Here is a 27,018-nt window from a genome sequence, read left to right on the forward strand (position 1 = left end):
GCAGTAGGTGGCAGCACAATGCGCCTAATATGAAAAACGTATGTTTTTGGGGATGTCCGGATACTTTTGATCACATTGTGTATATGGAGGCGTATGACAGATATTCCGAATCAAACAATTAAATCTTATCCTTTCATTAATATTTCACTCGATAAGTTATTCTAGCAAATTTCCGTCTCTAAGCTATTGATTACCGTTTCAGATTTTCTTAGGTAGAAATACGTAGATTCAGTGGGTGGCGGCTGATTGTTCCAGTAGAAATGAAATAAGAAAATCGGCACAAAATTATGTTTATAACATGGTAAGTCTGTCTAGTGGCGAGTCTCGGGGCGATGATTGAATCTAGTTTCCGTCAGGCGTCACCTCCGTCGCTTTCATAACCAGCAGAACAGATTTCCATTTTTCGGAATACGGAGAAAGAAAACAAACTTGTGCGCACAGTGTCAGCTACTGTACGCGTCGTAAAAATGCCATAATATTGCAATATAATGGGAAAGAAATGCTGATTAAGCTTACCCATTACAGATATCTTAGATCCGTGGACTGTTAACTGAATGGAAATACATAAAACTGCAAACAGTCACTTTTTTGATTGGTTATTCGTTATTCCATGAACCGGTTTTCTAACTTTTTCAGGTTCACGGATTAATAAATAACCATTGTAAAAAGAGACTGGTTGTAGTTTCATGTGTGCGTCAACACATGAAAAACAAAAAAAGTTGTGGTGTCACCGCCAGTCACTGCACTTGCTAGGTGGTAGCCTTTAAATCGGCCGCGGTCCGTTAGTATACGTCGGAACCGCGTGTCGCCACTATCAGTGATTGCAGACCGAGCGCCGCCACACGGCAGGTCTAGAGAGACTTCCTAGCATTCGCCCAGTTGTACAGCCGACTTTGCTAGCGATGGTTCACTGACTACATACGCTCTCCTTGGCAGAGACGATAGTTTAGCATAGCCTTCAGCTACGTCGTTTTGCTACGACCTAGCAAGGCGCTATATTCAGTTATAAATACTATCTTCAAGACTGTATTCTGAACAGATAATATTGTGACTCCTGTACCGTCAAATGCGACAATCATCATTAATGGATTAAAGTTAAGAATGAAACTAATTACGTCCGCTTTCTGAATTCTCATTCCTTGTCATGTTCCAGACCTCACGTCAGTATAGTTCTTCCCTCCTCACGCCAGCCTGCGTGAGCTAAAACGCGTGCATTTCGGTCTCTACTCGTAACAAGGTGTTGGCTCTTCTGCCAACACAAAAAATTTATTATTTACTGAACCGTGAATGAAACAAGTCTCCCCCATAATTTCCAGTCCAGGTACATTGGGGCACTTGCACCGACAGAGAGAACCAACCCTAAAACTACGCACACTCCACGTCCTCTCCCAACGAAATTTCAACTGTTTTCCTCTCCAGGCAAAGAAGTTAGTCCCGATATTTATCCACCCTACCAACCATAATTAGACCCTAACCATCCCATCTAATCAGGTCTCCCCTTTTTGTGTTCCTTCCCCATGTTGCCCCACCCCCTTTCCCCTTCGAATAATGGCCCTACCCACACCGCAGACTATTCTTCTCTTCCGGTCTTGCTAACTTCTCTTGATTTCCTGTCGATTATGAATTCCTCTAAAGTATGGGATAATATTTGGCTATCTATCGAATTATAAGTCTTTTTGAAGTCGAGAAGTGTTACCACAGAATTTCTACCACTTCTCATTTGCAAAATTATGTTCAGGTTCCACATCATTTGTACACAATATCGCCCTTTATGAAGTTCTATCTTATACGCTACTGTTAATGGATCTGCCTGCTTTTCCAGTCGACTTAACAGGGCTTTTGAATGAATTCTATACACAACAGGCAGCACTGAAATAGGCGTATTGCAATGCTAGCTCAAGAACGTTCTGCTTAGGCCTGTTGAGGCAGCTGGCAATACTAACTGCTCTTTCCCAATAGCTTAATGAAATTTGCCATTAAAAATATATCTCTTTTTCAAACCAACAGCTTAGCTCACAGAATATACTAGGAATAGAGATAATGTTCACAAAGATTTGCAGTCAATTACTTTTGCACAGGAAGTTGGCCATATTCAGGAACACACATTTGCAATAACTTGCCAGAAACAATACAAAGATTAACTACTAATAAAAATTCAGTATAAGAGGAGCCTAAATACTTTATTTCTGGTCAATTCATTCCATTCTATTGACGAAATTATTGGAAGAACCGACTGTTTGTTTATATTATTAATAATATCAAATCAGGTATATTACTAATAATATCGAATACTGCGAGTGTTACGCACACCCTGCCTTCTGTACACTTCAGTGTAGTAAAGTCATCAGTCTAAATATGTGTTGTAATTTTTTATATGGTGACATCTGATTAAAATAACCTAAGGGTTATCATATGTACTTGAGTGATTTGGACATTACATGTTTTGTGACAAATTTGTCGTTACCTTTTAAATCTGCTTAAATTTTTTTGACTTGTTCCAAACCATGGGAAAATGGGATCTGTGGATGGTACATTAGCATTTACTTTTTTTCTTTACAAACATTTATTGTGTATCCTTTATTGTATTTATTGTGCATAATCTACATCCAGGGGATGTCCTCCCTATGGACCTACGAAACGAAGAAAACCTCTACTCTAATGACGCCTGTAATTATTTGGCTCAGTTTCTTCTCCTTTTTGTGTTTGAGGATGAATTAACGCACCTTTCCTCTGTGCAGGTATTTATTCTATTTCTAGAAAGTTTGATGTAAGTGTATGATTTTCTTGTGTGAGATTACTGTCATTTAATGTCCATATTGCTGCTATGATTCACTCCCCCCCCCCCCCCCCCCGGGGGGGGATTTGCTATTTCTCATTGTTTTCTTTACTTCCTCATGAGACAGTAATTTTGAAAACCGGTTGGATGGAGGTTTTCCAGAATCTAGTTTTTCTACCGGGGGCTCGCAGTTGAGAAGTGAGTGAAAGTACTAGCCTAAAAGTTTTAGTGTTATTTTTCGTGTTGGTTTCCGCTGAACCATTGGCCCAGCGGAAACATGGAGAAGGTGGACGATACTTTGATTTTGTCTAAGAATTTTGTAAAAGTTTCTTGTGTTGTTCTTAATAAAGTCTTGTTCAGTTTCTTTAAGCAGGTTTGCAGCATGCCTTATTTTTCCTCTTCGTATCGCCTTGGGCGAGCTCGCTTGTGTTTAAAAAAATTCCTGCCTTTTTCTGGAGTTTTGTCGCTATTGAAAGTTTTCCATGCTTGTACCCCTGTTGTATTGTATGGTCACAGACAATGTTCCGCCAACTGTTTTTTTTCTCTTTCTTGGAAGTTTGCCTAATCTCGTATTGGTTTTCTGGACACCTGTAAATTTCTTCCAGTTCATAGTATTACTCGTAGATTGATAGTGTATATTGTTGATATTGTATTCGGACATTAATAGTTTGGACTAGTTTGTTGAAGACTGCTAGCATATTCTTATTACTTGTATGTTTTCTGTTGATAAGTAATTAATGGTGATGAATTAAGACATTCCTCTTTTTATCGTATCACAGTCTTTCTCAGGGTATGGAACGCTAAGGAAATTTAAACAGGAGTATGTAGGAGATGGAGATAAAAGTAAAAGTTTGAAACAGTTTTCACGTATAAAAATGTGTTTATTGGCAGGCAGAACAAGCCGATAAAAACATTTGTTCCTACAAAAGGCATCACACATAAGTATAAAAAAATAATAATGCTTGGATGAGTAATATTTACAAAAGAGAGAGAGATGCACAGACGATTAACTACTTACAATACACTGCGTTAAGTGTAAGGGTGGTAGCAGAGAAGGGACCTGCGGACATGGCGATGTGAAATCACGGAGACGATGTGGCAGGGCCGAGACCTGCGGGTCGACGGGCGAGTGATAGGGACCACCATCCCAAGATGTGGCGGTGTTGTGGCTTCCTGATGACTGGATGGATGGATGAGTGTGAGACGCGGCGCGGACGGTGGTGGCATCGAAGCGTGCCTTCAGAGTTTCCCCGTGCCTTTCGTGATGTCGATGTTTATGGCAGAAAAGTGATGTGTCGGTGTAAGATGGGTGGCAGATAATGCGAGAACGGTGTTGTGAGAGAGACGGACGCTCGCTGAAGTCTCTAGACGTTCCCCCCTGTCAAGAATTTACTGGCAGATTGGAGCTGTGTGGTGGAGCATGAGTCGCACCCCGAAACCTTGTCTTCCGCGGGCAATGCCGTTACCAGTTGAGGCATCCAGATGCGACTCAAGACCCGACCTCGCAGGTTGTCTGCCAGTACCTCTCAGCCAGACTTCACAGAGGTTTCATGTAGGTCTGCAGGTTTTTGTGGCCGTATTATCCAATGACGATGGCCCACCACTGGACACCACAGGATCCAGAGGTTTTATGTAAGTCTGCAGGCTTTCTTGGCCGTACTGTCCACCTGACGTTGGCCCACCCGTGCTAGTCCAAGATTTTTATCCAGTAATCCCACTTTTACAGCATAAGCGTGGGAGAACTCCCCTTTAAATGAGAAGGTGACACTGGTCTCTGACAGTATCTATGGTGGACACCGCAGGATCCGGAAGACAATACCAGCAGAGGGGTCGAATCGTTAGAAGAAATATGACGCGGCCTAGCAACCCAGACGATTTTGACTTCAGAGGCTTGCGATGTTCGAAGGCTGAGGAATGGTAGATGTGTCGATGTACAATGGTACAGCTACGGTGATTGAAGAAATAGTGGCAGCGACGGGTGGAAATGGACGCATTCAGCACTGTTCTGCGAAGAGTGGGTAGTGCGGGTGGTGTTGGTGATCCACTGCTGCAGAAGTGTGTGTCGACTAGGATGTAGCAGTTTTACGTGTGGCGATGTCCCGATGGCGATGATACCGCAGCAGCCGTCCACCGACTGGGGGGTTGTGAACGGCGGCCAGCAGCGATGAGGGGGGAGGGGCGGTAGGAATGGGGAGTGGAGTTGTGTGGGAGGGGGGGGGAGGGGAGGGCCCGGTCAGCCCGACGCCCGGCCTCGGCGCGCGGCGGAGGGTGGTTCGTCATCGTCAGTGGTAGCCGTAGCCGCCGTAGCCGACGGACTTGACGATGGCTGGCGCGGCGGCGACGTACTTGGCGACGGCGGGCACGGCGACGGCGGCGGCGGGGTGCGTGCTGGGCCCGGAGCGGTGTACCACGGCGTTGAAGCCGTTGTGCGCGTCGGCCGTGTAGGTGACGGTGCGGGTGGTGCCGTCCGGCTCGAGCAGCGAGTACTCGCCGCGCACCACGTCGCCATCACGCTCCTCCCACTGACGCTTCACGTCGCCGGTGTGCGGGTCGTTCACGCCGTACTCGTACGCGTACTTGGGGTACGACTGCAACAGCCAAAGAACAGGGCACACCGTGTCAGACACTGGGGAGTTGCACGATCGCCGATGTAATGCTGGCAGTTTAAACATCTACTCTGAAGAGTCAAAGAAACTGGCACATCTGCCATAAATCCGTAAGAGTACGACGGGGTGGTGATCTCTTCTGAATAGAAGATTGCTAGCCGTCCCAGATGAGCTCAATAACGTTCATTTCTGGGGAGTTTCGTGGCCAGTGCAAGTGTTTAAACTCAGAAGAGTGTTCCTGAAGCCACTCTGTAGGAATTCTGGACGTGTGGGGTGTCGCATTGTCCTGCTGGAATAGCCCAAGTCCGTCGGAAAGCATAATGGACACAGCTGATCAGACAGGATGCTTCTATACGTTTCACCTGTCAGAGTCGTATCTAGAAGGATCAGGGGTCCTGTATCACTCCATCTGCACACGCCCCACGCCATTACAGAGCCTCCACCAACTTGAACAGCCCCTGCTGACATGCAGGGTCCATGGATTCACTGTCTCCATACCCGTACACGTCCATCCGCTCGATACAATTTGAAATGAGACTCGTCCGATCACGCGACATGTTTCCAGTCATCAACAGTCCAATGTCGGTGTTGACGGACCCTGACGAGGCGTAAGGCTTTGTGTCGTGCAGTCATCTAGGGTACACGAGTGGGCCCTCGCCTCCGAAAGCCCATATCGATGATGTTTCGAAGATTGATCGCACGCTGACACTTGATAGATCCCGGTCGTGCAGGATCTTTTTTCAGCTGCAGCGATGTCCGATATTTGATGTTTTACCGGATTCCTGATATTCACGGTACACTCGTGAAATGGTCGTACGGCAAAACCCCACTTTATCGCTACCTCGGAGATGCTGTGTTCCATCGCTAGTGCGCCGACTATAACACAACGTTGAAACTCACATCTCAGTAACCTGCCATTGTAGCAGCAATCATCGATCTAACAACTGCGCGAGACACTTATTGCCGACCGTAGCATCGTATTCTGCCTGTTTACATTCTCTGTATTTGAATACGCATGCCTATATCAGTTTCTTTGTCGCTTCAGTGTAATACTAATTTCAGAGTTCTCGCAGATGATGCACTTATCTATAAAGAAGCGGTGTCTGAAGGAAGCAACAAAAATTTACCGTCTATTTTTGACAATATTTCAAAACAGTGAAAAGATCGGCAACTTGCATCAAATGTTTGGAAGTGTATGTGGTGTGTTTTGATTACAACACCAGTGGGTCACAACTGGAATCAGTCCACTCATAAAAATACCTGTGTATAGCAGTTTGTAGGGATATGAAACGAAATGAGAAAATAGGCTCAATTGTCGGCAACTCAGGTGACAGTCTTCCCTTCACTTACTGGACACTGCGAAAATGCAGTATACAAAGATGACTGCTTACAAATAGCTCGTGTGACCCATCCTAGAACATTGCTCATGTCTGTGGGACTCGTACCCCCTAATAGTCGATATTGAACTAATGCAGGCAAGGGCAGCACTAACGGACACAGGATTGTCTGACCCACGGTTACAGATAAGGTGAAGAAACTGAACTGGTACAGCCTTTAAGACAGACGCCAATTATCCCGTGAAAACCTGCTTATTTGTTTTGAAGTTTGCAGAGTATTTATGTAGATATAGAACGTTAGAAGCTCCATGACACAGCTCGATGATGATACTGTTGTGTGTAGAGAAGTTGCAACTCTAGAAAAATAGTAAAACAAAATAAATAGGTAGCAGATGATTCTGTGCCGAAGCATACCTTCAGTACGCTGTGATGTGGCGGCCTATGTAGTATTTAGGCTTCTTCGAAGCAGGCGTCACATTTCAAAACCACGGAGCTCTTCCATCATTGAGGCTATCAAGAAACAGGGTACGGGCCCGGTGGGACATAAGTAAGGCTAAAGTTGCTGCTTCCAGCTCCATGCAGATGACACCCAAAACTAACGGCGCTCCAGGAAGTACCACGCCTCCTCATTTACGTCGAGAGGAAGATCACAACAAAGCGGCACGCCGGATGATACGCACAATGCCGGATGGGCAGAGAGGAGTTTTTCTGCCGACTGGTTACAATGAGTGAAAGTCGTATTTAGCTCAAAGTTCGTTACAGTCGAGGAACAATGGACGCAGAGGTGTAGGAGAAATTCACCATTTCGCTCGCTTCCTCCCAGCCAGATGTAAGGAAGCAGTTTGGTTCTTTTTCCGTGGAGTTCTTCAAGTGTTGGTATTTTCAGTAAGAATTGCGTTAAATGTACAACGGTAACTTAAAGCGAAAGCAATTTGAAGCTAATTAGTGCTTCTTTATACTAGAATGGTTTATTTGGTCACTGAATGAGCGTGCATCTTGGAATAACTTTAGCTGCGTAGGTACACGGAGTTCTTTTTGTTTTTCCTCTTTCTTTCTTCTTTCTCGTTAAAACTATTGAGAAAGTCGAATGCTCGAGCATCAGATTGAAACGACGCAGGCAGTCTAATTTCCTTTCTCCTAACAACAGTTCGCGCCGTAAATGTACCAAACAAATGCAAGCCTTTTGCTAAGAACACTTAGAGATTTATCGTACTTAGGGTTCACTATCCATTCTGTATGGAGCGAAACTTTAGGCTACAATCAATGTCCTACTATATATGTTTTTTTTTTTTTTTTGCGTAGACTTCCGCAGCCAGAGTCAGTCGGCATAAAAGTTTTCTGGGTTTGGTACTGCGTCATAATGTAAAAACTACTGCTGCTGGAGAAAAATCAACGTTTCGGCCACGATTGCAGCTGACTTATTCTGGGTCTGCCTACACAATTATATTTTTTTTTGTTCACAAAAGAAATGGACGAATAGACTGTTGCACAAACGTAGTTAAGGATTACATAAAGATCATTTTTCAAAAAAGAGCTGCGCTGTTCGTCGCAGGAATACATTTAGTTGGAACAAACTAAAGTGGGAGATGCTACAAAGAAGATGTTGAGGGTTACAGGGAGAATTACTCTTAAGAGTACGAGGCCATCCTACCAAAAGAGAAGGAGTAATGACTACAGTACATTATAAAAATAAAATCGTGCTCTGGAAGAGAGGAATACGCGATTCTGTGATCTACGCAATCTACACCAGTACACGCCGGTCAGGCTGCAGCTGCAGACATGGGCAGCTACTTCCCTTATATCTATATTTATATTGAAACTTCCTGGCAGATTAAAACTGCGTACTGAACCGAGACTCCAACTCAGGGCCTTTGCCTTTCCTCAGGCCACCTTAAGGTGTGTGGCCGACGGTACCTCTGGTTCCTCTACCCTGACCTTCTGGTCCGATACTCGGTAAGCTCGAACTTTGCTCAGCGCGGGACTGTATGGAATGCCTTGCGGATGTCAAGAAAGCACGGCATCAACTTGGCGCCGTCTTTGTCTACGGCGATACGGATCTAACGAACGCACGGAGCCAGTTGAGATTCGCAAGATCTCTGTCTGCGAAATCCGTGCTGATTTCTTTTTCACAAAGGAGATCTATGTTTCCGAAAACATCATAATGCATCATTTAAGATGGAAGTATATCGCTGTTACTGCTGGGCTGTGCTGCAGGTTTTATCCGTACGTCCGATACGCATCACTCGGCGCAAGAAGTACACGACTTAAGACCACGACTGGTGCCTGTGCTTTTCAGTCTTGCGAGTAACGTGGGTAGCGGAGTGGCGCCTTCTGTTGCTGGAAGTGTGCGCCTCGCGCCTGCCGACTGTTGGAAAGCAGACGTGACACGCACTGTGCGCTGCCCGTGGCGGAACGGCGAGCAGCGAGGAAGTGAAGTTGCCGTGGAGCACCGGGAAAGCGTGCGCACTTTGCGTTCCGCCTCGCTCTCTTCCCATCCACCCCCCCCCCTCCCCTCCCCTGTGCCTATCCGCCTCCCTCACTTACGTAAAGTAGAGGCCGCGTCACGTCAGAACAAGAGCACCGCGATATGGGAGCCGATGACGCCAGCTGGTAAACAAGCTCACCGCGCCTACTACCCTACGTCGAGTAAAAAAAAAAGCGCATCGCGATTCCTTACAAGTCCGTAAAGAGAAGCAGATGTAACACGCAGATGTAAAAAAAAAGTACTGGCTATTAAGAAGCGCTAAAGAGACTGAAGGAAAATTTCGGAGGAGAAACAGAAGTGTAAAGAGGCTAGCTGACGAAGCAAGTGAAACTCAGCTTGTCCTTTTGTCTCACGATATTCTGCGAACCACGGATGAAGGACAACACGTAGCTTCCATATTCCTAGATTTCCGCAAAGCGTTCGACACTATGCCCCATTGCAGACTGTTAACGAACTCGGAGCATACGGCAAAGGTTTTCACATAGCTGAGTTGCTCGAAGACTTCTTAAGTAACAGAACCTGGTACGCTGTACCGGACGGCGAATGTTCTTCAGAGACGAGGATTTCGTCAGGAGTGCACGGTGGAAGAGTGGTAGGATCGCTCTTGTTCTCTGTGTACAAAAAAAGATCGTTTGGGAAAGTGTTTCCATTGAGTGACCGTAGGAGGGCACAGGATAACTTGGACAGAATTTCTGTTTGGTGTAACGAATGGCAGCTGACTCTAAATGTAGAGAAAAATGTAAATTAAAGCAGATGAGTGGTAAAACAGAACCCACAATGTTCGAGTACATCGTTGGTGGCGTCCTGCTTGACACGTTCACGTCAGTTAAATATCTAGGCGTAACGTTGCAAAGCGATATGAAACTGAACGAAACTCATGAGGTAGGCTGTAGGTAAAGCCAATGGTCGAATTTAGTTTATTGGGAGTATTCCAGGTAGGTATAGTGCATCTATGAAGAAGACCTCGACCAATTCTTGAGTACTGCTGGAGTGTTCGGGATTTGACCAAGTCGTATTACAGGAAGACATTGAACTAATTCTGAAGCGTGCCACTAGGTTTGTTACCGGTAGGTTCGATCAACTCAAGAGTGTTACGGAAATGATCTGTGAACTGAAAAGCGAACTGCTGGGGGGAGGAAGACGTTTCCTTCGGGACACTCTATTGAAAAAATTTAGAGAACCGGTATTTGCGGCTCACTGCAGAACCATCCTATTGGCGTCAAAGTATTATATTTCACGAATGACCGCGAAGACAAGCCGAGAGGAATTACAGATCTTACGGAAGCGTATAGGCAGTCGTTTACTCCCTAGCTCTTTTTGCGAGTGCGTAAAGAAAGGAAAGTACTGGTAGTGGTAACAGGTACCCTCCGCCATGCACCGTATGGTGTCTTGCGGAGTATGCATGTGTCCGTAGATGTAAGCAAGATTTAGAAGACGTGTTGAGGGAACTGGGCATCGTACTTGATACAGAACACTGGTGAAAAGGATGAACAAATCAAAGGCAAAGGTGTTGAAGAGTGGTATGAAGACGGCAACGACTTAATCAAAACTGGGAACGACGCAGTAGTCTGTGAAGAGAAAGAATCTCTACGAAGTAAGATTACACAGGATGGCTGTAGCGAGGAACATATCAGAAAAGTATCTACATTATCAGGTATTTTTATGGGACCGAGGTATAACTTCCTGACACTGTACGTTTGGTGAACGGCATTATATTGAAGAGTAGCTTGGTCAATCGAAAATTCGGAGAGTAAGCATCGGAAACGAGTTGTTTTAATGTATTACTTCTTTGCCACTAACTCTATACGCAGCACATTTCGCATATAATATACACACATACGTGTACATGTTGAGGAGATCGGTGAAATGGATGTTTTGTACATGGGTGTTCGATTCTTTAAAGAGGATGCTACCATCGTGAAGCCATACAGCAAAGCTGCATGCCCTCAGGATATGTAACAGCCATTCGAAATACCAACGTAGTTTCACTGCACTTCTCGAGGAACCACATGTTTGTCTGGCTTCTCCACATGTTACCTGTCAATGTTGTTGCACCTGTCTGTGTCGTAGGAGCACGAAAGCCACCGCACCACAACAAGGTTCATGGTTGATGGGAGAGGGCTGGTTCTTTGCAGCGTACAAAGTAACGACGAATGACTCCTACACCTTACCGCACGGTCTAGCTGCCTCCGTGGTGTTTATTTCTCGTTTGCGAGCTGCTTAGGAGCAGTCACAAGTCGTATTGTTCTGAGCAGAGCGACAAGTTTGCGGTGTAGGAGCTGCAGGCGTGTGACAACTTCCTTTTGTGCTGCCTGAGGGGCGTGGCTTTGTGCTACTTTGTGTGTGTGTGTGTGTGTGTGTGTGTGACTGTCGGCCACATTCCTCGCTGGTACTTAGCGAACTCTCAGAAATGGCTGCTCTCACTGCACTGTGACGCAATTCGCTCGCTGTAGCGCTCCTTTCGCGCGTCCGTTTCGACCGCTACCGACTCTCGGTTACTGGCGAGCCGCTCTAGCAAACTGGCTCGAGTGAGGTGGCGCTGTGGTCAACACACAGGACTCATATTTGGAAGGACGAAAACAACGTCTTGCCACCCAGGTTTAGGTATTCCGCCATTTCCGTAAATTTGCCTTTGAAACAGGACGGCTGATTTCTGTTCCCATCCTTGAAACATTCCGAGCTTGCATGTTCCGTCTCTAATGACCTCGGCGCCGACTGTAAGTTAAACCGTAACCTTTGTTCCCACTTTCCTTCCAGCAAACTGGACGGACCGACCAGTGCGACGTGGTACTCGACTGTATTTGCAACAGTTGCTGAGTGTCAGACTTCCAGAACCAGCTGGGATAGGGGACATTCTGTTGAGCCAATTTAGGCAAGAGTGCTACGGTTACGTTACAGATCTGACATTGTGGTGTATTCCAATTATACGAATCCAAGAAATATGAGCAGTTGCCTATAGTCATTTACTGGTTCCTGCTCCGCGTACAGCCATTGGTCCGTCAATATACTTTTGAAGGTTTGAAGATGATCAAGTGATGACCGAAACCTGTCACCTTGAAAAACATGCCTTTGCCTTTGTAATTGATTTCAGATATTCTATTTTTATCGATGGCTTCCTCCAGCAACGTTCTCAAAAATAATTACTAGGCACACACCTGCCGGAAGCGATATGCTCTTCCGTTTCTCCGAGTTTCAAACTGACTCACCTAGTCAGCTGAAGGGGTATCTACAGTTCATTGTAACTGGTGTGTAGCTTGATTCTTTCCACATTTATAGAGATGGAAAACGCAATACGTGTCAAAAAATCCTACGACTTATTGCGAATGGAACACTGGAGCTTTGGATATATGGGCTGACCTTTTGGAACTAATAAATTGCATCACCGGACTTTGCTTCAGGAAGCACTACACCTTCTCATATCATACACTCGAGGCACGCGACGTGCCATTTAGTAAGATCATGGGAAACGTGGGATATAATAATATAGGCGAGGAAGGGTGACAGGACATCTGTTAAGACATCAGGGAATAATTTCCATGGTACTGGAGGAAGCTGTAGAGGAAGACAGACAGTGGAAGACAGAAAGGAGAAGGCGGAGATTGGATTACGTCCAGCAAGTAAATGAGGAAGTAGGTTGCGAGCGCTATTCTAGGCTGCCACAAGAGAGGGGTTAATGGTGGGCCGCGTCGAACCAGAAAAAAAGAAAAGCCCTATGAAAGCAAAAATTATGGGGTACTCTATTGAAGCTTCTATAAGCTTTACAATTACACGTCTGAACCAATCTTCAGCCTTCCATTTGAACATACTAGCAAAATTTTGTGTTCCAATATTCGTTTAATTACAGGGTAACTACTGAATGGACTGATCTCAAATTTGGTAAATGTAACTCTGAAAAATTTTTGAAGATAAAAATAAAATAAAATTCATATCTTGTCATACAACATTAACTTGTTAGACAGTGTTGTGCAATATACTGAAGTTCGCCACGCTTGTTTCCTTGCTTGGGAAGTTTACCTGTTCATGCCACGCCGAGTGTTGCTTCGTTCTTTCGCCAGTTGCGTCCTGTTATAGGCTCTTAAACTGAGCCCTGACTGGCCTACCAGCTTTATTTTACCTGCTTGGCCTCAGCAGGAGGGTACAACAATGTCAGCCGGCCGAAGTGGCCGAGCGGTTCTAGGCACTTCAGTCTGGAACCGCGCGACCGCTACGGTCGCAGGTTCGAATCCTGCCTCGGACATGGATGTGTGTGATGTCCTTAGGTTAGTTAGGTTGAAGTAGTTCTGGGTTCTGAGGGACTGATGACCTCCGACGTTAAGTCCCATAGTGCTCACATCCATTTCATTTGAGCCGAAACAATGTCAATAGCTTCCTCCCGATGCACCACAACCAATTGTGTGATTGGGGCACTACTAACCGCTCAGGAACCAGAGTAATGTTTGTTAAGTGGCAGCTGTAGCAATATGGGGTAACTCTGGATGATCCAGTTTCCCGGAACGCTCGGAAGACGGGTCTGTAGCTCTTTCGGGACGCGATGTTTACGTCTAAATTGCGAAAGGCGCCGTGTAGGGAAGTGGACAGACAGTGGAAGGTAACTCGCGTACCCGGCAACGCGTTTCTGCCCCGAATACCTGCGCTGCAGTCTCTGGCAGTGCGACATTGCGTCACACGCGGCGCAGACACGCACTGAGTTGAGTTCCCCGTACTGTCAGGCGTGGCTCGCTCCAGCTCCAGCTCCATCTCCAGCGGGCGCGCGTGCGCTCCAGTGCTACGAATGGCTCGCATTCCGCTCCACGGCTGCATGCCGGCGACACAAAAAAGGTCTCGCCCCGCCTGCTTTTCCTCTGTGCCAGCGGAGTACGTCGTGTGGGCACTCTCTACTTTTGGAGAGCTTTTGGAGCTGCCCCGAAAGTTGGATCCTATGAAGAGTTCCACTAAAAAAATGTCCTCAAAGCCAGAACGCAAACCGTTCACCTGGTCAAAGCCCGAACTCTGCTGCTTGGCCAAAACAGTCTTTACTACCACTGCCTGAATTCTGCAACTAGAAGCCGACCTTTGATTTTCTCTCGGTAATTCCCTGCAACATGTCCGTCAACCACGTTGTGGTAGTGTAGCATATATTACTTTTTTATTGGATTTTTTTAGAGATAAATTACTATCTTAATACTCTAACTGACAGAAGGATGGTGAAAAAGTGTTTAAGCAAAATAAAGGATACAGGGTGAGTCAGCTGCCCCTATCACTGGGTTTTATGCAAACTGCTACACCTCTAAGAACAATACATCAGATTTTCAAAGTCGCTCTCTCGCTATGTGCAAACTATTAGTCCCACAGAAGAACATTGAATAGGACTTTTGGTAGCGGATTTAATGTAGTTAAATTTTTTTCTGGGATACATTTTCAATGGAGGCCACAGTTTTGAGTTATTCAAGAAAAACGAGTTTTAAGGTCACTTTTGTAGGTTTGTCTTGACTCGTTCGAAAACTACGGCCTCTAGCGAAAACGTGTCCCGTTACAAAATTTAACTACACTAAATTTCCTACCAAAAAGGTAGTGTTCATTTTTCTGTCGGACTAATAGTTTGCACGTAGTGAGCGAGAGAATTCGAAATCTTGTGAGTGATATTTGAAGGCGTTGTGGGTTGCATAAGACACAATGGAAGAGGCAGCTAAATAGCCCTGTGTAATAACGAGGTTCAGTTACAAGCAGTTTTATTCCAAAAAATTGTTAAGTTAATGAGGAAATTTAAGCTTTGTACGTGACATACGTCAGTAAGTGCAATCAGTCTATTCCACCATTTTTTTCGCTGCACAATTTTGTCTTTCTTTCGTTTTGTTGTCAGTTTTTGTTACAGCCCTAGAGCCGACACTGTTTAGCCGAATGTAACAGTCTGTGGGCGCTTTTCTGAAATTCCGCATTACAAATGTAAATGTTATCCTGAGCCAATTCAAGCAAAGACTTAAAAACGAGAATGAGAACTCACGCACGCATTTGTCGTTCTCCCTTGTACATGGGGGGCAACCTGCGGCATTCGCGTAGGGCGTTCATTAGACCCTTCCTCGATCTTTCCGTGTTCACCCACTGCAGTGAGTTCAGCTAGTTTGCGTAACTACTTGCTGCTATCGACATGAGAGGTGTATCGTGTTTTCGCTGTTGTTCCTCGTAAATTTCTTGCTTTCCTTTTGTCAGGAAGAAAGACGGCACTCGACACATGTCGAGCAAGCCACTGACTTTACCTTGCATCTCTCTCTCTCTCTCTCTCTCTCTCTCTCTCTCTCTCTCTGTCTCTCTCTCTCTCTCTGTAGCCACTCAGTCGCTTCCGAGTCTCGGTGACCCTACGAATATGCAGGCAAGTTTTACTGTCTTGCACTATTTCCCGAGGACCCTTCAGGCTGGAATCCATTACGTCTGTAATGTCAACGATTCATCACATCCTTTGCCTCTCTCTTCTCCTTGTGTCTTCGACTGTCCCCAGCATTGAGATCTTTTCCAGCGAATGATATCATTTTATGATGTGCCCAAAGTAAGTTAGTTTGTTTCAGTATCAGACCTTCCAAGGAGCAATGTGATTTTATTTGGTGTGGCACCGACCTATTCGTTCTCTTTGCAGTTCGTCGAACTCCAAGGAGTTTCCCCCCCTGCCACAGTTCGGACGAATTTATTCTACGATGTTCAGCCTGCTTCATGGTCCAGGTCTCACATCCGTACACCACAAGCGGAAAGACCATAGCCCTTACCGTACGGATCTGTGTTGTTATAAGACTCGCTGATGACATTTCCACCCTCGCTGAAAGCGAAGGAGAATTACGGATTAGTGGACTTCTCGAATGGAATGAACAGACTTATGTGTACAAAACATGGATTGAGAACCAACCAAAGAAAGACGTAAGTAATCAGGAGTATCAGAAAAGAGATTAATTAATGCTGAGTTACACTTAACACCAAAACTGATAACCACGAAGTAGATGGAATTATAGGCTTCTGCTGCAAAGGAAGCAAAGTAACACACTGCACACACAACAAGGATATAAAAAGCAGACTAGTATCAAATATCCGACTTAATTAATTTTAGGTCGATATTTCTGAGCACAGTGTTGTACGGAAGTGGACTGTGAGAAAGCCGAGAAAGAGGAGAATCGAAGCGTCTGAGCTGGGGTGCTATTGAAAATTAGGTGTACTGGTAAGAAATGAGGAGGTTCTCCAAAGAATGGGCGAGGAAAGGAACATGTTGGGGAAAACTGACAAAAAGGAGCAGGGTTATAGGAATAGGAACCTGTGGTATGAAATGAGAGAATAACTTCCACAGCAGAAGGGGAGGGGGCGGAGGTGGGGGTGCTGCAGGAGCTAAAACCTGCAGCGTGTCGGAGGTTGCAGTAACAAATGTGTGAGGGCGTCGGATACAAGTGCTACTCTGAGATGAAGAGGTTAGTACACGAGATGAAATCGTAGTGGGGAATGTTAAACCATTCAGAAGGCTGATGACACAAACAAACAAAAAGCGTGTTGGAAATACACTTTCCTGGAGACATACGAGTCTCAATTTTATCTATGATTACGATGGAAGTTGAACTAATGAATTAATATTTGTGGCAAGGTCGAGACTCGAACCCAGGTGTCCTGCTCACTAGGCCGATGTGCTAAACACTACATCACCATGGCGTGGTGGCTCAGACAGCTGCATGGACTATCTTAGTCCATTGGCCTCCCCAAAACAAACTTTATTTCACACCTTCAGCCCATTTCCCTTTCATAAATGGCCACAAATTTTAATTCATTACTTCAGCTTCTATCTTTATCGGAAAAGGGCACCTTGTTTCGTGTGGCTAGTACCCTGCGACAGATGCACTTAGCTCCAGCATCGCGATTCTACTCACGTAGTAGTCGACGGCTGGGGCGGCGGCCTTGACGATGGCGGGGGCGGCGTAGGCGGTCTTGACGATGGCGGGAGCGGCAGCGTAGGCGGGGGCGGCGTAGGCGGCGGGGGCGGCGGCGTAGCCTCCGTAGCCTCCCAGGTAGCCGGCGCGGCAGGTCGCTACCAGCAGCGCGGCGGTCAGCAACTGCGGGCAGGAGGGGGCGGCGCGTTAAGGGGGGTCGACAAGGTGAAAGGTGAAGCCGCCCATTCCCATTCACAGCCTGACGAATCGGCCAACCCCACCACTGCTCAGCAGGTCGCTGATCCATCTGACTATGTGTGGTGGCATGCTGCGACTGCGTGGAGCACCCCACTTGCGCGCAGTCGCATGGAAGCTTTCACCGTGCCAAAACAGAAGGGAAAAAGGACAGAATGACGGTAGCAGCTAGAGATTGGGGACAGCAGGTATTGGTGGACCAGTGGAGTCGACGTACCCGGACCCTGGACCCGACCGTCTCAGTATCGGAGTCGGCCAACTGGTTGGCCTGTGAATGGATGTCTTAAGAATCGACCCCGTGCACTATCGAAGTTTCTGCTGGGGATTGTAACAGGACAGAGCTACATCTCGCTGTCCCACCACTGCAACAACTTCCTAGCCATGATCACTATCAAAATTGGGGTCTCTCAAGCCCAGGTGCAAAAGAGCGAGCCAAGGTCGCCATAGCCCAGCTACTTTTATCTTTAGGCCCGTCTGACACGATCGATCTTCCCGTCGTGATCGGTTGCACTTTGTGGGTGCCCGTGGCGTGCGTGCGTGTAAATAGCAGTCAGTCAACCACGTCGCTAGTGGGACAGCGACGTCAGTGATCATTCGGCTGTGCCAAGTGTGGAGTTCGAAAATGTTCAGTATACTTCAGAATGCGCATGCGCAGAAACAAGGAACTGTGTGACGTTGTCTGCTAACACCGGAAGTTAATCTACTCTCGCAGAATTCAGTCCCTTTCTAATAATGGATTTTTGTGCCTTTGTGTGTTCATTTTGTTGTTTGCTTTGGTTCCGCCATACACTGCAAAGGTTGCACGAAGGCCTGATATTTTTCCTACTAGTGTTCTTCCAGAAGAGACGAAATATCTCAAAGGAAAAATGTATTTACTTTTCACGATGCCTGATCAAAGAAAAACCCTACTCTGTGCACAAACGAGAACGTAAGTAAACTCATTTTAATGAAAATTATTGGGACAATGCAACTGTCAGATATAATTTTCGACATATATAACAAGACGGAGAGTTCGCAAATAGGCGCAGTGTTTGATGTGAATACTGGTGTCTTCCGGCGTAATAAGTATTCCACGAGGTTCAGACTTGCAGCCAGGTGATGTCGATATCTCGAGCGATATTCCGGCTGACAACTGCTCAGCCATCTCCAGAGCAGTTTTACACTGTGAACTGAGTATGGCTGAATGTTTGTCAGCCGAGATATTGGGACAGATGTCGACGTCATCCGGCTGCAAGACCGATGCCGCATGCCACAGTTTGATGTGTTTGCACGTATATATTTTCCCGTGCAGATAATTAGCCCTTGACCTAGATTTCGATATTTGTAAAAATATCTCCTTCAGCGGCTCTTGTCAATTTTGTTTCTGACAAGAGCCGCTCGGCTTAATGTAATCTAGTGTACCATCAAGTGATGTAACAAGGCCCACTAATTCTGTAGAAGATTTTTTACAAATATCGGAACCTAGGTCAAGGGTTAATAAACCTTTATTTGCAACTGGTTGGCTGATTTTTCAACCTCTTCAGATTTACATACGTGCTGTTTCGCAGTCATTTTTAAGATTTTGATACATGTTTTGAAATATTTGGTCTACATGTTTCCTATTCTTTCAATTCTCGTGAATTTACCATAGGATCTTTTTCAAGAACATCCACTATGAATTTTGCGTTGGACATTGATAAACTGTACTGTCATTGTTACTTCCTAAACTCTATTATATATTTCACTTTCGCCATTCCGATACTAAACCGCACACCAGACAGCTCTCACAACACACGCAATTTTTGGGCTGACGTGTGGTGTCAGGCGGGAATCAGTACTGCAGTAGACGTGCTCGCCACGAGTTGCCAAATAGAGACAAGAGAGTCGTAAAAAGGGCTTTAGGGAGCGGCCAAAGAGAAGTCGAAATCTTGCCTTGTAATTGTTTTATTGCAATTTTTATGTTTGGAATGTTTTACGATGGTGGTCCTGACCTAAGTACCACTGACGTTTGGTAATCAGTGTGAACCACACTTCCAGTCTCATCCTCGCTAGTCTGTAACTCAGCCGATGCAGTGCGCATTCTTCTCGTCACAGGCAGGAAATGAAGGAGCAGTTTGTATCAGCTACAGGAGAACGTATGGGCTGTAACTTATCCCATTCACTACGTAGGAAATATAGTCAGAGAATGGAAATTGACACGAAGCTAGGAACGGAAATAAATGAAAGAATGCGCTTAAATGCAATCTTATTTGTTGATGATGAAGTTATTGTTCAGCAAATTTAGGATGGCCTCCGGAAATACGTGTGATATGTTCAAGATTTCTGCCGGGGATATAACATGACAGTCCGGAACCGCGCGACTGCTACTGTCGCAGGTTCGAATCCTGCCTCGGGCATGGATGTGTGTGATGTCCTTAGGTTAGTTAGGTTTAAGTAGTTCTAAGTTCCAGGGGACTAATGACCACAGCAGTTGAGTCCCATAGTGCTCAGAGCCATTTGAACCATTTTATAACATGACAACCTGTCGCACAAAAGACGAAGACTATGGCTTTTAGTAGTATGCGTACGATACGAAGAAAAGCAACTCTATCTAATAGGCGTACTAAACTAGAGTTTCTTCCAACATCGCGGCTGTGAGGTAAGTTACGATGCTGATGACGATATCGATCAGAAGCTGAACGTGTTACTGACCGTATGTGGAACAACCCGAAGAATGAGAAAAAGAAACATCAACTAAAATTCATAGTCATGGCTGTGCCAGTTTTGTGGTTAGACAGGGGTGGCGAGTATGTTTTCGTGCCGTACAGGGAAAGACTATACGGGACTGGATAGAGAACTGAATATTTGTGGAGCAGAAGACAAAATCAAAGGTAATATTCATCTATCTGTGAATTAAATTACTTGAAGACTAAAGCAAGATAGCTCTCGCGCTGAGACGGAATGTAAAAATGAGGAACACTAGAAAGACTGTAGATCGTTGTGGTAGAAGGGACACTAGCACATCGAGGCAACATTGCCAATATTCTTTGTGACCGGAACGGGCGAATCGTCTGCTTCATGAAGGAAGAAGGGAGGACCAGATTGCTGAGGTAGAACGGAACGGTGCCATGAAAGTGCTCCTGGTACCACAGCACATTGGGGTGCTGGTATGAGGAAGTTGTCCACTGCTGGATACCGCCATAATACGGTGGCTGTTAATCCGGGTCCCTGTTTCACCGCATAATCCCGCCAGAAATCTGCATAAAACGGCGATTCCCATTCGCCGTGTTGGTCCAGACGGAGCAGAATAGCCCTGACTGCGCTGCAGGAAGTGGCCCCCTCTGCATGTTATACTCTGCATGTCTTGCACTGCCGGCGTGCCGCTTTAAAGCACCCCGACACCTAAGCTCCATCTCTTCCGTAACCCTTTGATTACCCCTAAAACATTTTCTGGAAAGTAATTTAACGAAATGCATTAGTCTGGATCGCCGTTGGTGTGTATTTTTTTTTTTTTTGCAATCTGTTTTAGTTACAGGACAGTCTTCAGACCAGTGTGTAACTCCAATGGTGCCGATCGCGGAGCAGTTGTACATGCGCATCGGCTCCACGTGTCACCAGTGGTGTTATATGCTGCTCCTACCGCTAGAAAAATAAGCATCATTGGCCATATAGACTGACTGTATTTGTTAAAGCACCATATAAAATTGCTGTAGTTTCAGTTATGACTACAAAAATTATTTTCTGGAAGAGGTAGCTAACTTATACCCAATAACATTCTTCTTGTGCGTCTTCATGTTTTCAAGGCGTAATGACTGCTCCATTAATATCAGGTGCCCAGCCGAACAAATTGAGCTTCTTCTTCTTCTTCTTCTTCTTCTTCTTCTAATATTTCAAATGCATACCATTCAGCCATCTTCAGAACGAGCTGGAAGCCTGACGCTCCAGCACTCACTTCTTCCTTTTAAGCTCGCGGACGGCGCAGCTGCGTATGCAGCCACAGATACACGGGCGTCAGAGATGTTGATTGGAGGCAAAGAAGGACAGTGCACGTAAATTATATCTGTGGCTGCGTGCTCGGTGTATCACTCTGAGCTGCACTAGCGTGACATCTTTCTAAGTTTATTACAGAAAGCGCTGGATTCCGTGATTTATACAGGGAGACGCCGCTATCTTGATTAATTAAATTCGCCGCAAGCGAATTGCAGTTCCCTCTTCACAACCGAGTCCTAGAACGATTAGGTACCGCTTCTCGTACTCCGATGAAGGCAGTAGTCTTCAGGTACTGGTGGAAATAAAACTGAGGAAAGACTGCGAGTCATGTTTAGATAGTTCAGTCAAAGGCCGCTTGCCTGTCAAGGACAAAGCTCCAGGGTTCGAATCCCTGTCCATCACGCAGTTTCGATCTGTCAGTAAGTTTTTCCTTCTGTCCCTTTTTTCCTTTGGTAACACTCAGCTCGGCTCTGCGTGCGCAGAGAACTGTTACCTGCTGCGAAATGTGCTGGTGTTAGAGCGCTAACCAAAAGTCACGTTCAGTCGCCGTGCTAGAAAGTTGGGCTGGACGCGCCGGATGGCCGGCTGCCTCAGCAGCGCCTGCGTACCGGACGCGTCGGGCACGCCCGGAGGCTGCAGAAACTGTGACGTGTCGAGGCGCGCTGCGCGGCGGTTCCACGCTCCACTTGCGCCGCGCCACAGCTGAAGGACGACCGCGATGCCTGGTCGAGCATCGCCGCGGACGAAAGCCGCCGCAAAACGGCGCCGGAACCGTTCGCTTTCCAGCGGCGGCGCCGGCCTCCAAAGAAGGCGATATCGCTATCGACGCGGCCGTCATCGTTCCGAAGATGAGATGAGAAGAAAATGTTAGCCTAGTCTCGTCCAACTCTAGACCTCTAGAGGGTGCGCACTGTCTCATTTGGGAAGGGACGTTGCAGCAATTATTTGAAGACTCTAGTACTTCTATACTCTGCGAACCACTACGAATTGCGTGGTAGAGGGTGCTTCTTACTGTATCCCGATTTAGGTTTTCCGTGATTTCCCTAAATCGCTTCAGGCAAATGACAGGTTGGTTCCTTTGAAAGGGCACGGTTAGTTTCCTTTCCCATCCTTTCCTAATCCGCTGGGACTGATGATCTTGCTGTTCGGTCCCCTCTCCAAAATCAACCAACTAACCACTATCCGGTCTAAAGTATCCAGATTGTGGACATTAATATAGACTTGATCCACCCTTCGCCTTCATAACGGATTTAACTGCGTTGGAGACACATTCAGTAAGGTGTTGAATGTCTGTGAAGGAATGGCAGCCCGTTCTTTCTCAAGAACCGAGACCAGAGAAAGTAGTGATGTTTACAATCTGAGAGAAGCCGAAGTTCTAAGACATTCCAGACGGGTTGCATTGGGTTCAGGTCGGGACTTTGGGCAGGTCAGTTCATTTCAGGGATGTTATTGTCCGCAAACGATTGCCTCACAGATGCTGCGTCATAAAAGGGTCTATTGTCATGCTGCTACGAACAGTCATGGTCTCCGAATTGTTCCTCTGCTGTACGCAATACACAGTGCTGTAAATGTATTCATATCCTTTCACTTTTATCATTTTCTTAAGCACAATATGGGGACCACATCCTAACCGCGAAAATCAGTCCCGTACCGTAGTATCACTACCTCTACTCTTCACTGTTGGGACCACGCATTATGGCAGGTAACTTGCTCCAGGGATCTGTCAAGCCCGAGGCCTTCCATCGGACTGCCGCAGGGCACGGCTGGATTCATCACAGCCAGTTACTCGTTTCCAGCCAACCGCTGTCCATTAGCGCTCCTCGACCACTGTACGCCACTATTTTTAGCTCAGTACCCACAGACAGTGTACTACATGGACTACTGGTAGCACTTTGGAGCTCAGGAGGGACTCCTTCCGCCGATTCCATGCTATTTTTTGCAAAACTGTACGTGTCCAGCAGTACATGAGATCTCTCCGGTCTTGTCCGCAGCTCGTGGTCTATTGGCTAACGTTGTTACCTCTGGGTCATGGAGACCCGGGTTCGATTTCCGGCAGCGTCGGGATTTTCTCCGCCTGGGGACTGGGTGTCTGTGTTCTCCTCATCATCTCATCATCGTTCGGGTAGTGGAGCGACTCGAAAGGGAAAGATTGAAACCTGAACAGGCACTTATGATCACGATATTGAGCGCCCCACACACCAACATAATGATCATCATCATCTTCTCCGCTGTGGTTGTTTCTTTGCGTTTCCATTTCACAGTCACATCCCCAACAGTTGCCTTGGGCAGCTTTAAAATTGTTGAAACGTTCCTGATGCATCTATTAATCAGGTGACACCCAATGGCTAGTCCACATTCCAGGCCACTGACCTCCCTGACCGACCCATTCTTCTGCATCTCTGCTGACATCAAGGTACTGCCCGACTCCTTTTATATCGGTGCGGTCCCTCTCGTGATATCTGACGGTCAGTTCCGCGTTACACAGCGGTGTCCCGATGCTTCGGGTAGCGTACCACGGTATTTCGCGTTCCGTTCACGGAGGATTGTAAGTGACATAACTGCTTATTCGCCTGTGAGGGAGCTGTCATTTACTTTATTTTATATGCACTATTTCTGTGGCATAGATAAGTTTGTGGGCGTAGAAGAGTCGTAGCTGCTGTCCTGAAAGACATTTTATAACCAGGTTCTCGCAGGAGATGCGACTTCGGCATTCGTCTGGAACGATTCCGGCAACTACACAAAGATCTAAATTTAAGAATTTTGATCTACCTCCTGCGGTATTAGTCTGTAGCGTCTTGAGCATTGTGCCACCGCGAAGAAGCAGCTTGGTGACTCCTGTATTCCTGACTACAGGTTTTACTAAACTTCATTTGGGCCAAGCAAAGCTGTCTCCCGTTTTTGCGTCCTTTTTAAATTTTGTTTCGTAGGCATTAACGATGGTGTAGGACGTATTTCTGTGCCTGATGTTTGACGGTTCGTTAGCTACTGGTAAATCTAATTTGCCTGCCTCGTACTTGAATTGTCGGCAGTGTGTCATGTCTGATTCGTAAGCTGTTCAATCCCTCTGCCTTCTTACACTACTTCATTTGCTGTCTTCATCTACATCTGCAACCTCTGCTCCATAAGTCACCTTACGGCGAGTAGTGGAGAATACTTGTGGTACCTCTATCATATCGTCTCGTCCTCTGTTCTATTCGTAAATGGTGCGTGTCTGTTCTTTGGAGCTCCTCCTCTTCTATTAATATCGAAACAAACGAATTTTAATGTCCAATTAGGCCACCCTGAGTTGAAATTCTTGTAAGGCCCTCGTAAAAGAGTTATTCAAATGCAGAGGCGTAAGTTCGAGGGTTACGTCCAGTGTTATACTGGTTTGTGCTACACACGTTTCCAGTTATGTGCCTCAACAAGAGGGTGAAGGGGACTGAGTTCTATACTTACGGCATTACCGGGAAATTGTAACGAGTGGTATTACAATTGGAGCTGTATCTGCGCCTCTGCCTGGAGCTGAAGCCAGAAACATCCACGAAGCGAGCGGTCTCCCATCTCCCACGCCACGTATTCAAGCTCCGGACTTGCGGAGCTACAATTGCTAAGGTTACATCTCTAATGGCCCATATCTTCATTCTGGATGCTACTGAAATGTCGTATTCTGAATGGGCGTGTCCCATTGTTGTGCTTGAGGAAGCCTACTAACTCTGTAGCAGAGAGAGGAGGTTTACCCCCTCGTGCTCGTGTGCGCGTGATATAGCGTTTGCGTGCACGAGAAAGAGAGACAGAGAGAAGAGAGAGAGTTGTCAGACGTTGAAGGGCAGTGACAGAACGTGTGAGAGAAAGGCGGGGCGCGTATGAACCGGACACATCAACGTTAACTCGCGGTCGTGTCACTGGCCCGCGCGAAAAGCGTGGGAATAGCCAGACTCGCGAGGTTGCATTGCTCGACTCGACGTACGAGAACCGTAAATTTTGCTGCAGAGAGTACGTGACCCACGCGTCCAATTCCCCGGATCGAACAGCTGCCAATTACATCAGCGCACCTCTCAAATGTCCGTTTCGCATGTACGGTCAGGTCCTCTCGAAAAAAAAAGGGTGGTTACTTCGTGTTTCACGTCCGTTACTGAAGCACGGAGCTGGCAGAGCACGGATGCAGAGTTATGGGTTGTATGATACAAAAAATAATGCGGTAACAACGAATGCAAGATGATTATGCGTGATACGAGAATGCTGGCTTTATCGGAGAATTTCACTGACGAAATTTTCTAGGCCGATTAGTGGCGAAGCTTTTGCCTGAAGATGACCAATAGGAAACTTTTCGAAACTTTGAAATAACTCGAGAGGATTTCATCAAGTTGGTGAATAATATTGGTACGATGTACTCTCCACCATGCATTGTACGGTGCTAGCAAAGTGTATATGTAGAAAGTCTTTCAGTTTCATTTTCAGAATTCTTGTGTGGGCGATATAAGCTAGAAAGAAAGTGGATTGGGAAGGGGGGAGGAGAAATGCAGATGTCGGGTACTCTACTTTCTTCTATGAACTTCCAATATTTTACTTGCGACATGATGCACTACAACTGTAAATTGAATTATAAACAGTGCAACACAGGTGACCATTGCATGGGTCAAAATATATTTTTATTTGGCTTTCGCTACTGCACAGTTTCGCCTGTAAACCCATTTTCAAATATTTGTGTAGTGTATCCCACCGGAATGGACATACTTGGGCTAAAGTCAGTCGCGTGATTTGCTGATTGCCTGGGCTAAGCCAAGTGCAGTTTGATGGGTTACACTCTACAAACGTTTGAATATGGCCCCACAGACGGAACTGCACACTAGTGAAAACAAAACTGAAGGGCTATTTTGACCTATCCAGTGTATCGTCGCCCATTAACTGTTTTCGAGGTTCAGCTGTCAGCTTTCGCCCAGATTAAGACAGCTGATTCGGGTACTCTACGAGAAGCGAAGTGTGCACATCTGGCGAGACAGGCGTATTTTAATCTCCAGCGTCTTACTGAACTAACTCGAGAACAGTGTCGTGGTATACTCAAGATCTGGTTTTACGCAGTCACTTTACCATTTGGGCTAGCGATCTCCCTTGCAGTGCTTTCGTTACCCGTGGCACGTTTGAACTGTACAACGTGTCTGGAAGGACGCCTTTCCAGTCGCCAGCGCTTCGTCATCCTCAGCGAGCCGTCGTTTTTCCTAGATCGTTCGAGCTGCGAAGGCCGCGACAAATCCATAATCGCGCTCGGATACCTTTCAAGCTCGCATGGACGCACGGCCTTACCAGTGATCTAGAACACGAGCGCCGCGACACTGAGCTACCCAGAATTTCTGTCGCAATAACTGCGAAGCGTTCCAGGAAACGTTCTGACACACTCATGAGTCTTCTACGAAGATATGCGGAAAGATCACTGCATAAACAAATGAGCTCTAATTACACACATCGAAGATATCATCTAATGAGGATATAATTAAGGTCTTGAAGGTGGAACTTGATATTCACAGTCCTTCCACCACATTACGTGGAGGCAATCAGTTTTACTTGCAACCTCTTCGGACAGTGATCAAAGATAGGTATAGTATGACACATCAGTCTCATGTTGCGGAGGAGCTTAAAATGCTTTCCAGTAGCGAAGTTTCACATACGCTCATGAAGATAGCACAAACAAAAATGGCGGAAAGTTATGTACTTGTGATGAAACTGAACGTATAAAGGTTGTCAATGCATTTCTTAAGAGAAC

General features: G+C 46.1%; 1 protein-coding gene across 1 annotated transcript in view; it reads right to left on the reverse strand.

Moving 5' to 3' along the window:
- Positions 1-3,636: 3,636 nt before the first annotated feature.
- The window catches only part of LOC126284574 (cuticle protein 19), a 28,505-nt gene continuing 5,123 nt past the window's right edge, over positions 3,637-27,018 (reverse strand). Inside the window, exons 2-3 of the mRNA XM_049983593.1 lie at positions 17,076-17,258; positions 3,637-5,364 (exon numbers count right to left, since the gene is read on the reverse strand). Coding sequence (XP_049839550.1) covers positions 5,059-5,364; positions 17,076-17,258 — 489 coding nt within the window. The 3' untranslated portion in view covers positions 3,637-5,058. The remainder of the gene's footprint in view (positions 5,365-17,075; positions 17,259-27,018) is intronic.

Source organism: Schistocerca gregaria, chromosome 8 (genome assembly GCF_023897955.1).
Source record: "Schistocerca gregaria isolate iqSchGreg1 chromosome 8, iqSchGreg1.2, whole genome shotgun sequence".
Taxonomy (NCBI): Eukaryota; Metazoa; Arthropoda; class Insecta; order Orthoptera; family Acrididae; genus Schistocerca; species Schistocerca gregaria.